Genomic DNA, 15,806 nt, shown 5'->3' on the forward strand with positions numbered 1-15,806 from the left:
GGAATTCTGGGAGATGAAGTCTTAATGCATGCAGGCTGGGGAATTATGGGAGGTGAAGTCTTAATGCATGCAAACTGGGGAATTATGGGAGATGACGTTTTAAAGCATGCAGGCTGGGGAATTCTGGGAGATGAAGTCTTAATGCATGCAAGCTGGGGAATTATGGGAGATGATGTTTTAAAGCATGCAGGCTGGGGAATTATGGGAGGTGAAGTCTTAATGCATGCAAACTGGGGAATTCTGGGAGGTAAAGTCTTAATGCATGCAAGCTGGAGAATTATGGGAGGTGAAGTCTTAAATCATGCAGCCTGGGGAATTATGGGAGATGAAGTCTGCAAATGCTGGCTGGGGATTTCTGGAGGTTGTACTCCACATAGGCTGGCTGGGGATTTTGGAAGTTGAAGTCCACACATCTCAAAAGTTGCAGAAGTAAAGAAACACTAATTTAGAGGCGGGTGGAATTAATTATGCACCCTCTCTTTGTCCACAAGGAGAACCATTAAAACAGTAACAGCATTAAAAAATATACACCTGCCCAAATACAGTATAATACAATACAATACAATACAGTACAATACAATACAATACAATACAATACAATACAATACAATATAGTGATGTGATGTGATGTTATGTATTATATGTTATATATATATATATATATATATATATATATATATATACACACACACAAATATATATATATATATCATATATATATATATATTGTAATATAATATAATATAATGTAATGTAAAGTAATATAATAAATATAATAATATAATATAATATAATATAATATAATATAATATAATATAATATAATATAATATAATATAATATAATATAATATATAATATAATATAATATAATATAATATAATATAATTCAAATCAAACCTTTATCACAGTAAGAGCCCAGCTTAATACACACTTTGAAATGATGAATGGAAAAGAAGCCCCGCCCCTCCCCATGCCTTCTCAGCCCTCTTCAAGTTGTAACCAATCAGCTTTCGGGTTTCACACTTAGCCAGCCAGTAAAGATCCCTTCCGCTTTCATGACGTCAGCGCTCGGCTGGCAGAACCTCGCACCAATGAGGAGCCAGGAGGGGGGCGTGGCCTCGCCAGCTTCTGTTTAAGGTCTGTTTTGTTCCTGGGACGGTTGATGCAATTATCTTCTGGCTGGTGAGTAATTTCCTTTTTTTAAATTTTATTTTTAATTGCATGATTGGATGATCCTATTGGGAAAACAACTGAAGGCAGAAGCCTTTTTTTTTTTTTTTTTTTTGCAATGCCCAGGAATAATTTTTGCAAAAGGGGGAACAGGCTATTCTTGCAAGAAACCCCAGAAAATCCTGGCTTGTAGCAAACTGAGATTTGTGGGCCTGGTTTTTGTCTCTAGGTAGGAAACTTGAGATTTGCGATCCTGGTTTGTCTAGGGAAGGGCTGGGATCTTAGCAGGGCCAGTTATTTCTCCAGTTTTAGGGTGGGGGAAAATCCACTTATAGTCAATGGGATTTTTTTAAAATACTGCTCTGTAAAATGGAGTTTTCCTCATTCCCATTTAATTTGGTACATTTTTTTAAAAAAAACATAATCCTATCCAGGTTATGCAAGGTTAGACCCAAATAAACAAGCATATCCAAGCTGGTTAATGTTTGTTTATTTGGTTACTGATTTACCGCCTTTGTTATTTTGATAAGTAACTCAAGGCAGCCAAGACACCTAGCGCTCCTTCCTTCTTTTTTCCCCCCTATGACAACAACCCTGTGAGGTGGGTTGGGCGGAGAGAGAGGGACTGGCCCAAAGTCACCTAGCTGGCTTTCATGCCTAAAATGGGACTAGAACTCCCGGTCTCCTGGTGATTGACCTGAAGTCACCCATCTAGCTTTCATCGCTAAGGCGGGACTAGAACTCACCGTCTCCTGGTGATTGGCCCGAAGTCACCCAGCCAGCTTTCATGCCTAAGGCAGGACTAGAACTCACCATCGCCTGGAGATTGACCCAAAGTTACATAGCTGGTTTTTGTTGCTAAGGCGGGATTAGAACTCCTGGTCTCCTGGTGATTGGCCCGAAGTCACCCAGCTAGCTGTCATGGCTAAGGCAGGACTAGAACTCCCAGTCTCCCAGTGATTGGCCCAAAGTCACCTAACTGGCTTTTGTTGCTAAGGCGGGACTAGAACTCCCAGTCTCCCAGTGATTGGCCCAAAGTCACCTAACTGGCTTTTGTTGCTAAGGCGGGACTAGAACTCCCAGTCTCCTAGTGATTGGCCCAAAGTTACCCAGCCGGCTTTCATGCCTAAGGCGGGACTAGAACTCCCAGTCGCCTGATGATTAGCACATAGTCACCCAGCCAGCTTTCATTCCTAAGGCAGGACTGGAACTCCCAGTCTCCTGGTGATTGGCGCAAAGTCACCCAGCTGGCTTTCATACCTAAAGCAGGACTTGAACTCACCATCTCTTCGTGATTGGCCCTAAATCATCTAGCTGGCGTTCCTGTCTTAACGGAAGACTAGAACTCACGGTCTCCTGGTGATCAGCCCAAAGTCACCCAGCCGGCTTTCATGGCGAAGGCAGGACTTGAATTCAGGACCTCCTGGTTTTTTACCGTGACGTCTTAATCCCACGCAAGGAGTGGATGATGGTTCAAAAGCTTTTCTTAACCCATCCTTTCATTGATCAGATCTGTCGGAAGCTCCCAGCCGAATGTCTCGCAAAATCACCGTATTGGTTATTGGCGCGGGAAACAGGGGCAAGAATTATTCTTCGTATGCTTTATGTTACCCGGAACGCATGAAGGTAAAATTCTGGTTTGTGATTAATATAATTATTAGGTAAAGGTAAAAAGGTTCCCCTCGCACGTATGTGCTAGTTGTTCCCGACTCTAGGGGGCGGTGCTCATCTCCGTTTCAAAGCTGAAGAGCCAGCGCTGTCCGAAGACGTCTCCGTGGTCGTGTGGCCGGCATGACTCAACGCCAAAGGCGCACGGAACGCTGTTCCCTTCCCACCAAAGGTGGTCCCTATTTTTTCTACTTGCCTTTTTTACCTGCTTTTGAACTGCTAGGTTGGCAGAAGCTGGGACAAGTCACGGGAGCTCACTCCATTACGCGGCACTAGGGACTCGAACCGTTGAACTGCCGAGCCTTTCGATCAACGAGCTCAGCATCTTAGTTCTTAATATATTTATTTTTCCTTTTATTAAGATAAATCCAGCAAAATGCCTACCGGTGGGTAGATTCAGTCCATCCCCTCCTTTTCTTTTTATTTTGAATTTCATTTCAAAACAGGATTGCGTATTTTGATATGATTCTCCCAAATGCGACAAAATAAAAACTGCGTTTGGGACATTAACAAGTTTCCAGCTTCTTAAGGTATTTCATGAAAATATCTCGCCTTCTTTATAAAGACCACAGAACCACGGCAAGGGTAGGGCGCGACTTATGACCACAACGGAGCCCCAAATTTCTGTCGTTAAGTGAGACATTTGTTAAGGGAGTTTTATGACCTTCCTTGGCCTCCGTTATTAAGTGAACCACCGCAATCATTACACTTTGCTGGTCAGAAGGTTGCAAAAGGGCATTGCTTGACACCCTGCGACCGTCATAAATACGAATCCGTTGCCAAGCATCTGAATTTTGTTCACATGAGCACAGGGAGGCTACAAGGTCGTAAGTGTGAAAAACTTACGTCCTTTTTTTTCAGTGCCGTCGTAACTTTGGTTACTAAACGAACTGTTAAGTCAAGGACTAGCTGTAATGTCTGATGCAATTGTGGGAAGTTTGTTTCTTCCAGGTGATTGGCGTAGCTGATCCTCGGATGCTTGTCCGTCAAAAACTGCAAGACGCACATAAAATCCCGGCAGAGAATGTCTTCGACGGTGAGGTTGCATTGCTGCATTTTAATCTTCCTTTTCTTCCAAACGGGGGCGCCCTGCCTTACAAAAAAATAACTTTTTAAATTTTCCTTTTTTTTTTTTGAATGCTTAAAAATATTTTTTTTAAAAAAACAAAATGGGTTAAATTATTATTTTTTTTACAAAAAAAAAAATTACCGTATTTTTCAGACTATAAGATGCACTTTTTTGTTTCCCAAAAGGGGGCGGAAATGTCTGTGCGTCTTACAGACCGAATATTGCTGAAGCTCTGCCCACCCACCAGCCATTTTTTTTGCCTCCACGTGCCCTGTTTTCAGGCCTTTTTCAGGACTTTTCGGCCCATTTTCAAGGCTTTTTTTGGCCCGTTTTAGGGGCTTTTTTCGGCCTGTTTTTGAGGCTTTTTTCAGCCCATTTTGGGGGCTTTTTTTGGCCTGTTTTTGAGGCTTTTGGGGCCCATTTTTCGGGCTTTTTTCGGCCCATTTTTTGGGTTTTTTTGGTCTGTTTTTTCTGAAAAAATGGGCTGAAGAAAGCCTCAAAAATGGGCCGAAAAAAGCCCCCCAAATGGGTCGAAAAAAGCCCCAAAATGGGCTGAAAAAAGCCTTGAAAACGGGTCGAAAAAAGCCCCAAAAACGGGTCGAAAAAAGCCTTGAAAATGGGCTGAAAAAAGCCTTGAAAATGGGCTGAAAAAAGCCTTGAAAACGGGCCGAAAAAAGCCTTGAAAACGGGCTGAAAAAAGCCTTGAAAACGGGCCGAAAAAAGCCTTGAAAACGGGCTGAAAAAAGCCTTGAAAATGGGCTGAAAAAAGCCTCCAAAACGGGCCAAAAAAGAAAAAAACACCCGAAAAAAGCTAGGCCAAAAACTTTTTGTTGTCGTTTTCCTCTTCTAAATTTAGGTGCGTCTTACAGTCTGAAAAATATGGTAAAATCGTTTTGAAGACACCGGTACGGCCGCAGTGGAGCCTCAAAATTTCTGTGGCTAAGGGAGACGTTGGTTCCGCGGGTTTTACGACCCGTTTTACGATCTTTCTCGCCACCGTGGTTAAGTGAACCGGTGCGGTGATCGCGTTAGTGACACGGTTGTTAAGTGAATCTGGCTTAACTTTGCTCGTCAGAAGTTTGCCAGAGGGAATCATGTGACCCCGGGACGCCGTGATAAATAGGAGTCCGTTGCCAAGTGTCTGAATTTGGGTCACGTGACATGGGGAATTCTGCAATGGCCGTAAGTGTGAAAAACGGTCCTAAATCACTTTTTTTCACAACTTCGAAGGGTCACTAAACGAACTTGTTGTAAGTTGAGGAGTACCTGTAATGTACTGAAGTTGCAAGAAAGCAGATCTTGACTGAATGTTAAACTAAGAGAAGTCAGCCAAGTTCAAGCAAACAGATAATTTTTTTTTATAAGTTTGCACTGAGCATGGGGTTGGATTAGATGATCTCCAGGTCCCCCCTTCTGATTTTCTGGTCATTGGAACCCCCCCCCCCCCCGATTCCTGCAATGTTTTTAACGGCTCCTTTCTTCTTTTAAAGATTGGATTGCCGCTGCGGAACGAGCAAAGTTTGCTGACGCCGTGATTATAGCAACTCCAGACAGACTCCATAAGGTGGGTCCAAAAATCTCCCACTCTGCTTCTGTTATTTTTCTTGTAATTATCCTTGTAAAAAATTCGTAAAAACAAAAATTATTTTTTAAATTGTCATTGCATTGCAGTTTGCCAGTGTTTTGTGTCCCCCGGGAGCATCCTAACCAGCTGAAAAAACTGAAAATAAAAAAATTGTGCCTATAGAGAGAAAGAGTTTTTGAAGCTGTGCGATCTTTCAACTTTAAATTGTGTGTGTGTGTGTGTGTGTTGTGTTTGTGTTTGCTTTGTGTTGTTTTTTGTTCCATTAATACAGTCTAGAGGTGGTATTCAGCCGGTTCGGGCGAATCGGTAGCGGCGACTACGGGTAGGCCCGCCCACTTGCCCTGGCGTAATGCTGCCCTATTTAGCTACCTTTTCGAGGCCGGGCACATGCACGGAAGGCGGGTTCGCGAGCTAAGCACGTGCGTGGAAGGCTGGGTGCATGTGTGAAAGGCGCGCACGGGGCAGCAAACCAGTAGTAAAAATATGTGAAACCCACAGCTGAATACAGTGTTGTTGTGCTTTCTTTCTTGATCACATATCTTGCTCATTTCATAGTGCAAGACGACTTCTCCTTCTCCTCCTCTTCCTCTTCTTCTCTTCTTCCTCCTCCTTCTGTTCCTTCTCCTTCTGTTCCTTCTCCCTCTCTCTCCTCTCCTCCTCCTCTTCCTTCTCCTCCTCCTCCTTCTCCATTGTCTTCTTCTCTTTCTTCTCTTCTTCTACTTCCTCCTCCTCCTCCTTCTTCTTCTTCCTCCTCCTCTTCTTCTCCTTCTCCTCCTCCTCCTCCTCTTCCTCCTCTTCTTCCTCCTCCTCCTTCTGTTCCTTCTCCTTCTGTTCCTTCTCCCTCTCTCTCCTCTCCTCCTCCTCCTCCTCTTCCTTCTCCTCCTCCTCCTTCTCCATCGTCTTCTTCTCTTTCTTCTCTTCTTCTACTTCCTCCTCCTTCTTCCTCCTCCTCTTCTCCTTCTCCTCCTCCTCCTATTCCTCTTCTTCTCTTCCTCCTCCTCCTTCTGTTCCTTCTCCTTCTGTTCCTTCTCCCTCTCTCTCCTCTTCTCGTCCTCCTCTTCTTCCTTCTCCTCCTCCTCCTTCTCCATCTTCTTCTTCTCCTTCCTTCTTCTCTTCTTCTACTTCCTCCTCCTCCTCCTTCTTCTTCCTCCTCTTTTTCTCCTTCTCCTCCTCCTCCTTCTCCATCATCTTCTTCTCCTTCTTTCTTCTCTTCTTCTATTTCCTCCTTCTCCTTCTCCTTCTCTTTCTTCTCTTCTTCTACTTCCTCCTTTTCCTCCTCCTCCTCCTCCTCCTTCTCCTTCTCTTCTTCTACTTCCTCCTTCTCCTCCTCCTTCTTCTTCCTCCTCCTCTTCTTCTTCTCCTCCTCCCCCTCCTTGTTATTGTTATTGTTATTTACTTAATTCATTAAACATGAAACTCAGTCAACTGAACATTTAAAACTGCATCGCAAATATCATTGACTGGTGCTGATGGTTGATACGGGTTGCTGCCAGCATCCTAGGGATCAACCAAGTACCTTAAGATGTACAATGTTCCGAGTAGCACAGTTGTTGTTAATATTATTATTATTATTATTATTATTATTATTATTATTATTATTATTATTATTATTATTATTATTCCTTCCAATCAGGCACCTGCTGTAGCTTTTGCCCAAAAGGGATATCACATCTTGTTGGAAAAACCCATGGCGGTAAGTTCTGGCAAAGTGTTATTAATGATTAACATTAATACAAGTATTAATATTGTTAATAGTAAATTATTAAGATAATTGGTGCTAATTCATATCAATGCAAAGTATATTTCTAGCAGCATCTGTTTATAAAAATCTAACCTTAGTGGAGGAATCTTTGGGGGGGGGGGGGAATCGCTGTTGCAAAACCCAAGTTTTGTCGCCATTTTGCGAGTACCCCGTATGCCCATAACAAACAAAACAGTGCATTTGTCGAAGCGTAACAAATATTTAGGGGAAAATTCTATACAGAGCGAGCATGGGAAGGGAAGAAATGAGACAAATTGGGAAATCTGACCTTAAATAAATAAAGATAATTTTAAAAATGTCTTTCAATCAAAATCCTTTCTTTTTAGAGCTGAAGCAGATTGATTTATTGTGGTTTTATTTCTATTCTATTCTATTCTATTCTATTCTATTCTATTCTATTCTATTCTATTCTTAATCCTAACCTATTTTAATCCTAATCCGAATCCTATTCTATCCTAATCCCTAATCCTACTCTACTCTACTCCTATCCTACTCCTAATCTTAATTTCTATTCTATTCTATTCTATTCTATTCTATTCTATTCTATTCTATTCTATTCTAAATCCTAATCCTAATCTACTTTCATCCTAATCCTATTCTATCCTAATCCCTAATCCTACTCTACTCTACTCCTATCCTAATCCTACTCCTAATCTTAATTTCTATTCTATTCTATTCTATTCTATTCTATTCTATTCTATTCTATTCTATTCTATTCTATTCTTATTAAAAAATTCTTTGCTTATGAATTAGGTGACGGAAGAAGATTGTAAAGAGGTCGTCCGGGCGTGCGAAAGTAATCACGTGATCCTTGCCGTGTGCCACGTGCTCCGTTACCATCCGGTCACCCTGAAGATCAAGGTGATATATTCTTAAGAACCCAACTTGGGGCGTGGGGGTTGGACTAGATGACCTCTCTTTGTCTCGGCAGCATGACGGCTCTCTCTCTTTCCAACAGCTGACTTGGCTGTCCATGTTAAGATCCGAAGATAAAGAGGGACCAACATTTGAATCTGGTTTTTTTTTTTCCTACCAAACTTTCATCTCAAAGGCCTCGAGTAAAGATGTTCTAAGGGATAGCTTAATTTAATTTAAAAGACGTAGCCCACAAGAAAAAAGGAGGAGGGAGGGAGGGAGGAGGAAAAAAAAAAACAGGTTCAAACGCCTCTTCTTAAAATTTGCCATTTTTTTTTTTTTTTTACAGGAGCCGAAGGGAATAACAGAACAGCTTTCATGAGCCCACACACACACACAAAAAAAAAAGACGGAAAAAATGAAAAACAAGCTTTCTTTTCTTTTTAGGAATTGCTAGATGCCGGCTTGATCGGCGACATCTGCCATATTCAACATCTGGAACCGGTAAGAATTCTCTTTCTTTTTGAAAATGTACTTTTTGTCGAAAGCGTGTCCTTTTTAACAGTTAACAGTAACAGAGTTGGGAGGCTCCTTGGAGGTCATCTAGCTCAACCCTCTGCTCTCGCAGGAGATCTGTACTAGGGATTCGAACCGCCGAACTGCCACTCTTTCTGATCGACAAGCTCAGTGTCTTGCTCCCGTCCAGTATCTCCTTCTCCAGTTTTATATATATATATTTTAATACACATTTTTTTTTTCTCCAGTTTTGAGATTTTACATTCCTTAAGGACCTGTTCTTAAGTTCCATGTTCAAATTAATCACTCTAACCGCTAGGAAGCATTGCATAATTGGTTTTTATTCTTGTTGGGAAATGCGTCAGCTATAGTTTGCCCCATATGTTGGATCTTATATACAGGTAGTCCTCGGTTTATGACCCACAATGGAGCCCAACATTTCTGCTGCAAAGCAGGACAGTTGTTAAATGAGTTTTGCTCCATTTTATGACCTTTTCTTGCGACGGTCATTAAGCGAACCACTGCAGTTGTTTTAAGTTAGAAACACGGTTGTTAAGCGAAGCTGGCTTCCCCCTTGTCGGAAGGTCACAAAAGGGGATCACATGACCCCCGGGACTGTGACCGTCATAAATATGGGTCTGTTGCCAAGCGTCTGAATTTTGATCACATGACCATGCAGTGGTCGTAAGTGTGAAAACGGTCCTGAGTCAATTTTTTTCAGCGCCGTTGTTACATCAAACGGCCATGCGCAGATCGCTTCTAATGACGTCAGGGTCAGTGGGCGGAGCCTCCCGCCGGTTTTACTACCGGTTCTATAGAACCGGTCCGAACCGGGGGCAACCCACCACTGGAAAGAACTAAGAAACCACGATTGATAGCTTGTTGATACCTTAGCTCTAAAACTGCATTACGGTCATCAAAATGCATGGTTTTTAATTTTTAGCCTTTCTAGTGTATCGATTGCCTTTTTTCCCTCCCCACTTTATTCCTCTAGATAGGTTTCTGGCATTTCGCCCATTCTTTCGTCCGGGGAAATTGGAGAAACGAAACCGAAAGTTCTTTCTCTTTATTGGCTAAATCCTGCCACGATATCGACCTGATCAATTTTTGGATGGGGAGTAAAAGGTAGGTCTGTTTTAACTGTCGCTTCCTCTTTTTCTTTCTTTTTTTTTTCCCTTGTAGAAATTTTGCTCGTCAAAATAATCCTCTTGGCTATTTTTCTTGGAAGTTGGGTGGCGGGTAGCATTTCGCACGAGCAGCAAAAGGTCCCCGTATTTCGGGGGTTCACCAAACGAAAAGAGCAAAACGCTTGTTGTCTTTTCATTTTTCAAGAATATAGAAGGCAACAAACACTCGATAACGTGGGATGCTGTCCCGTTTTTGAAGTCGGGACACTTTTGAGTTTGCAACTTCTTGCGGAGCTCTGCTGTTGAGACCTGTCCAAAAACACCTGAAAGGAATCCGACTTTCCTCGTGTGATTTCTGAGGCTTCAAAATGTGATTAGCGCTCTCCATCGCCCTTCCAATATATATAGGTTGTACCAAATCCATTGCAGGCCTTTTTTTTTAAGTACTCCAAAACCCATATTCTGGCACGATCTTATGTTAGATCTTATAGATCTAATATTCAATGCAGAAATCTGCATCTTATTCTTAATTGAAATAGTCTTTCTCGTGTGCCACGAGAGGTTTGCATTCCATTTTCGGAAAAATATAAAACCCGACGTATTCGAAGATCTGTCCACAATACGGGTGGTCCTTGACTTACAACAGTTGGTTTAGTGACCGTTCCAAGTTACAACGGCACTGAAGAAACCCGGACTCATGACCGTTTTTCACACTTAACGACCGTTGCATCCTCCCCGTGGTCAAGCAATCCAAATTCATATGCTTGGCAACGGACTCGTATTTATGACGGGTTGCAGTGTCCCGGGGTGGAACGCAGTGTCACGTGATCCCATTTTGGGACCTTCCGATGAGCAAAGTCAGCGGGGAAAGCCAGATTCACTTAACAACCATATGATTAACTTAACAACCTCAGGGATTCATGTAACAACTGTGGCAACGAAGGTGGTAAAAATAGGGCAAAATTCAACTTTAAAAGTGTCTCGTTAAGAACAGAAATTCAGGGCTCAGTGGTGGTCATAAGTCGAGGACTAGAGACTTTGACACAGCCTCTGTGATTAAACCTTCAAATATTCCTTTTTTTTTTTTTTTTTTTTCTTCTCTTCTTTCAGATGTTTACAAGTTTCCTCTTTCGGCCGCCTGTCACATTTCACGAAAGAGCACAAGGTTTGTCAAAAGTTGTTGTTGTGTTTTGTTTGACGGGGTGGCACAAGAGTTGAATTAAACGATTGAATCGCCATTTTAATTGAATCAAAACCGCATGTTTTAACGTTTAGATTGAAATCGTTTCAATTCATTAAAACATAGTTCTTGATTGTGGGGCCAGACATTCAGTGCAAATGTTGCACTAATTTGCATGTATTCACACACACACACAAAACACAGAGGTGGTCCTCCTTTTACGACCGCGATCGAGCCCAAAATTTCTGTTGTTAAGTGAGACATTTGTTAGGTGAGTTTGGCCCTGGTTTACGAACTTCCTGTTGTTAAGTGAGTCAAGCTTCCCTGTGGACTTTGCTTGTCAAACGGTCGCAAAAAGGGGATCACCCTGACCCCAGGGACATGACGACCGTCGTAAGCATGAATCCGTTGCCGAGCGCCTTGACATTTGATCACGTGAGCACGGGGAGGCTACAACGGTCATAAGTGTGAGAAATGGGCAGAAGTAACTTTTTTTCACTGCCGTTGTAAATTCGGACGGCCGCTAAATGAACGGTCGTAAGTCGAGGACTACCTTGTGTGGTTGTAAATCGAAAACTACCTGCCTATTTTGTAATTTTTGTCCCTTATTTTGATTTTGTTGCAGCCTGAAGGAGCTGGCACTCGCTGTTTGAACTGTTCAATTGAACGGAACTGCCCGTATTCTGCTCGGAAAATCTACCTGGAGCGTGCAGAAAAGGTAAAATTAGATATAACCCAGTTTGATTCTCCAATTCCTTTATTTGCATAATCTAGAAACCCTTACAAAAGCTCAGAATTGACCCCAGTCTGCCATTTCACCAGCTCTTGTCTGGATTTGCATCTAAAAATTCCCAACCTGGTTACTACGGTTGAGACCCAAGAATAACGTGTAAATTCTGTTACCTTACCAATATGTAAAATTGTGATGTAAGCTATTAAGAGACTATGATTGATGGCCTGCTGCGTGGAATTGGCTTCCTGGACAAACTGTAATTAGAAGGATGGCTTAGAGCGATGTATAAACCCAAGCCTGAGAGGTTTTTTCCTTCCTTCCTTCCTTCCTTCCTTCCTTCCTTCTTTCTTTTTCTTTCTTTCTTTCTTTCTGTCGCTCTATCTGTCTCTTATCTATATATCTGTCATCTATCATCTATCGCTGTCATCTATTTTATCTATATATGTTATCTCTTATCTATATATTTGTCATTTATCTCTATCATCTCTGTGTATCCATCTCTCATCTGTTTATCCAGTATCTATCCATCTACTCATCATCTATCTCTATCTCTTATCTATCTATCTTTCTCATCCATCTATATCTTATCTATATGTCATCTATATCATCTATCTCTATCATCTCTCACATCCATTTCTATCTATTATGTCATCTATATCATGTATCTATTATCCATCTATCTTATCTATATATGTCATCTATCTCTTATCTGTCTTTTATCTATATATCTCATCTATCATCTATCTCATCTGTCATCTATCTTCTATCTCTTATCTATATATCTGTCATTTATCTCTATCATCTATCTCTCATCTGTCTATCCATTATCCATCTACCCATCATCTATCTATATCTCTTAGCTATCATCTTATCATCCATCTATCTCTATCTTATCTATATATCTGTCATCTATATCATCTATCTCTTATCATCTCTCATCCATTTCTCTATCTTATCTATATATGTCATCTATCTATCCTCATCCATTTATCTCTATCTTATCAATATCTATCTATCTATCTATCTATCTATCTATCTATCTATCTATCTATCTATCTATCGTATCTATCTACCTATCTATCTATCTATCTATCTATCTATCTATCTATCTATCGTATCTATCTATTTATCCAATTTATTCGTGTCTGGGGAAACGGGACCTGGGGGACCCCCAAAATCTGGCGAAACCTTGCATCCCTGCCGATTTATCATCACAGGGTGCTTTTCACTGGCCAGTCTCGGTGGTCTGCAGCAACGGCGGGTCTGACATAGAAACATTGACCGAAGCTTTGCGTCTCGGCCCGTACGGAAGATGCGTTTACGATTGTGACAATGACGTGGTTAGCCACCAGGTACGCACTGCATTCATCCGTCGGTAAGCGGGGCAGCAGACCTTTTTTTTCGCTGCTCCTTCACTTTGCTTCACGTCTGGCCTCCCCAAATCTGAATTTTCAAGTCGCAAAAGAGCTTCGGAGGCAAGGACTTGGATTCGAGTCTCAAATCAGCCAGCGGAGTGCTCTTTGGTGGCAAGAGAGGCTTCCGTTTTTCTGCCTCGTTCTTAGAGAAGGATCAAACACATCCCGGCGAGGTTTTTAAAGTTAGTTTAAAGGGGCAGAGAAGGTCGGGAGCGTCTGTTTTGCTTCTTTTTTCATCTCTCCAGAGAGACCCCGATTCAGGCCGTTGACATAGGTAGTCCTCGGGTTACAACAGCTCGTTTAGTGGCCGCCGAAAGTCTCAACGGCACTGAAAAAAAGCAATCGATGGCAGTTTTTCATGCCTCATGACTGTTGTAGCGTCACACATTTCAAAATTCAGGTGCTCGGCGGCTGACTCGTATTTACGACGGTTGCAGTGTGCACGGGGTCACATGATCCCCTTTTGCGGCCTTCGGACGAGTCAATGGGGAAGCCAAGATTCACTTAACTGGGTTACTAACTTGCTAAGGGCAGTGATTCGTTTAACAATCGTGGCAAGGAAGGTTGTAAAACGGGACAAAAGTCCCTTAGCCAATGTCTTGCTTAGCGACAAAAATTTTGGGTTCCATTGTGGTCGTAAGCCGCAGCGGTGCAGTGGCCTAGAGGTGGAGCTCCTGCCTCACAATCGGAAGGCTGAGAGTTCGATTCTAGGCAGAGGCAGATATTTCTCTCTCTCTGGGCAAAAGGAGAATATATCTGCCGAACAAAACTCCGCATTGGCGACAGGAAAGGCATCCGGCCAGTAAACACTCGGCTCCATTCAGTTGCCCAGACTCCACCCCGCGAGGGATTATGGGGTCGTTAAACGATGATGATGACTATGGCCGTAAATCGAGTATTTATGGTTTTCCAGGTGGTCAATATGGAATTCGAAGGCGGGGCGACAGCTGCGTTCACGATGGTCGCTTTTACTGAAAAACTCGGGGTGCGGACGACAACCATTTATGGAACGAAGGTAGGGGCCGAAACACTAATTTGGGGTTAGGACATGTTATTTTAGAAGTGGAAATATTTCTCCCAAATCTCAGATTGCACCAAACTTCGGTTTATTGAAGAATGCGCATAAACGACGATTGACTGGGTTGTTCCCGCTCTCGAAGCCGTAAATGTGATTGACATACAAATTGGCTGATTCAGATACGATCAGACAGCATTATTCTCTTAATCTTTGTGATTTTAAGACTTGTGGACTTCAACTCCCAGAATTCCCCAGCCAGCTTGGCTGGCTGGGGAATTCTGGGAGTTGAAGTCTACACCTTGGCTAGCTGGGGAATTCTGGGAGTTGAAGTCCAAATTAAAGAGATATTATTGTAAACCATCACACCCAGTGGTTAATCATTGCAGTGGGGAAGTAAGGAAGGCAACGCAACCCAGATAAATCCTATTTATTACATCTGCCTTTCAGCCTGGCCTACCCTACAGGGCTGTTGTGCCAGGAATAGAAATTTTTTTCCCCTCAGTTTCTTTTAATTTTTCTTGGGAGTTTCCCGAAGCTAAAACCTAGTCATTTTTTTTCCCTTTCTCCTCCGGCTTTCCCCCCAATGTCGTTTCCAATTCTCAGTTTGTCTTTTTTCCAGGGTGAGCTTTCCTGCAAAGGGGAGGGAGAAGACGTGGAAATTTTCGACTTCCTTCAGAAAAAAAGGACCTCGTTTTCTTCCCGTACGACGCCCGACATCCCCGTTTGTTTAAACAGTCACTGCGGCGCGGATTATTATCTGATCCACAACTTCGTCTCGGCCGTATCGGTGAAGTTTATTTTTATTTTTTTCCTTTTTTATTAAAGAAGAAAAAACAAACAAACAAACAAAGAACCACAGGAAAACTCAGATAGACTGCAATGGTCCATGGAGGTTCTACTAGGACGAATTAAGTTTCCCCCAATGTGGCAGTTTCAGACTACACATTCAATTGTTTGTTAAATTTGTTTGCTGCGAGGGGACCCAGCCCTAGCCAGCACGGTTAGTCCTCGACTTACGACCACAGCGGAGCCCAACATTTTCTGTTTTTAAGTGAGACACTGGCGAGTTTTGCTCCCTTTTACGACTTTTCTCGCCAAGTGTCTTGAATTTTGATCATTTTGATCGTTAAGTGTGAAAAATGGTCATGAGTCACTTTTTCCACTGCTATTGTAACTTTGGCCACTAAGCAAATGGTTGTAAATTGAGGACTAGCTGCATAGCCCAAGGCAGGATTCCCTGACACCCTTTTCTCCCTTTTTCCAACAGGAAAATGACCCGTCTCGAATTCCGACCAGTGCTGAAGAGACACTCCGTTCTCACCTCTTGGTGTTCGCAGCTGAAAAAGCTCGGAGAGAAAACCGAGTGGTGGTTATAGAAACAGGACGGGAAAACTCGCACTCGCAGCCAGCACGCGGCGAATGACTACAGAACCTCTGCCAGGAGGGGACTGGCTCAAAACGCCCTTCCCCAACCTTTCTACAGTGACTTTCTCTGCGACCACCACACCTATCGTCTGCGCTACCCAGCGAGACCCCAAGATGGCGGCTGCTGCCGTCTCAAAACGTCCCCGTTTCAGAAAAATATTATGTTCCGTTTTTCTACGGAAAATGCGCTTTCTCTGGGAAAGACTTACCTTTCTGACTGCGGCTACTGCGCGCCTTATTAAAAACTGCAGAAAATTCATATTTATTTACAATTCCGCTAAA

At 42.5% G+C, this 15,806-nt stretch overlaps 1 protein-coding gene across 1 annotated transcript; it reads left to right on the forward strand.

Moving 5' to 3' along the window:
• Positions 1 to 1,113: 1,113 nt before the first annotated feature.
• LOC139326029 (putative oxidoreductase YteT) lies at positions 1,114 to 15,783 on the forward strand. Its single transcript, XM_070956118.1, has 14 exons — positions 1,114 to 1,183; positions 2,682 to 2,797; positions 3,791 to 3,875; positions 5,399 to 5,472; positions 7,127 to 7,186; positions 8,009 to 8,116; positions 8,558 to 8,614; positions 9,621 to 9,751; positions 10,864 to 10,918; positions 11,559 to 11,651; positions 12,884 to 13,018; positions 13,995 to 14,096; positions 14,719 to 14,886; positions 15,367 to 15,783. The coding sequence occupies exons 2-14, from the start codon at positions 2,705 to 2,707 to the stop codon at positions 15,520 to 15,522; spliced, it is 1,317 nt and encodes a 438-aa protein (XP_070812219.1). The 5' UTR covers positions 1,114 to 1,183; positions 2,682 to 2,704; the 3' UTR covers positions 15,523 to 15,783.
• The last annotated feature ends 23 nt before the right edge of the window (positions 15,784 to 15,806 follow it).

The sequence above is a fragment of the Pituophis catenifer genome, unplaced genomic scaffold, assembly GCF_029215685.1.
Source record: "Pituophis catenifer annectens isolate HBS135680 unplaced genomic scaffold, rPitCat1.0.hap2 SCAF_18, whole genome shotgun sequence".
Lineage (NCBI taxonomy): Eukaryota > Metazoa > Chordata > Lepidosauria > Squamata > Colubridae > Pituophis > Pituophis catenifer.

Bases quoted from the DNA above. Each gene is read 5' to 3' on its own strand.
- LOC139326029 (XM_070956118.1), top strand. From the start codon at position 2,705: ATGTCTCGCAAAATCACCGTATTGGTTATTGGCGCGGGAAACAGGGGC. The intron at 2,798-3,790 runs GTAAAATTCTGG...TGTTTCTTCCAG, and splicing joins GTTACCCGGAACGCATGAAG to GTGATTGGCGTAGCTGATCC. The intron at 10,919-11,558 runs GTTTGTCAAAAG...ATTTTGTTGCAG, and splicing joins ATTTCACGAAAGAGCACAAG to CCTGAAGGAGCTGGCACTCG.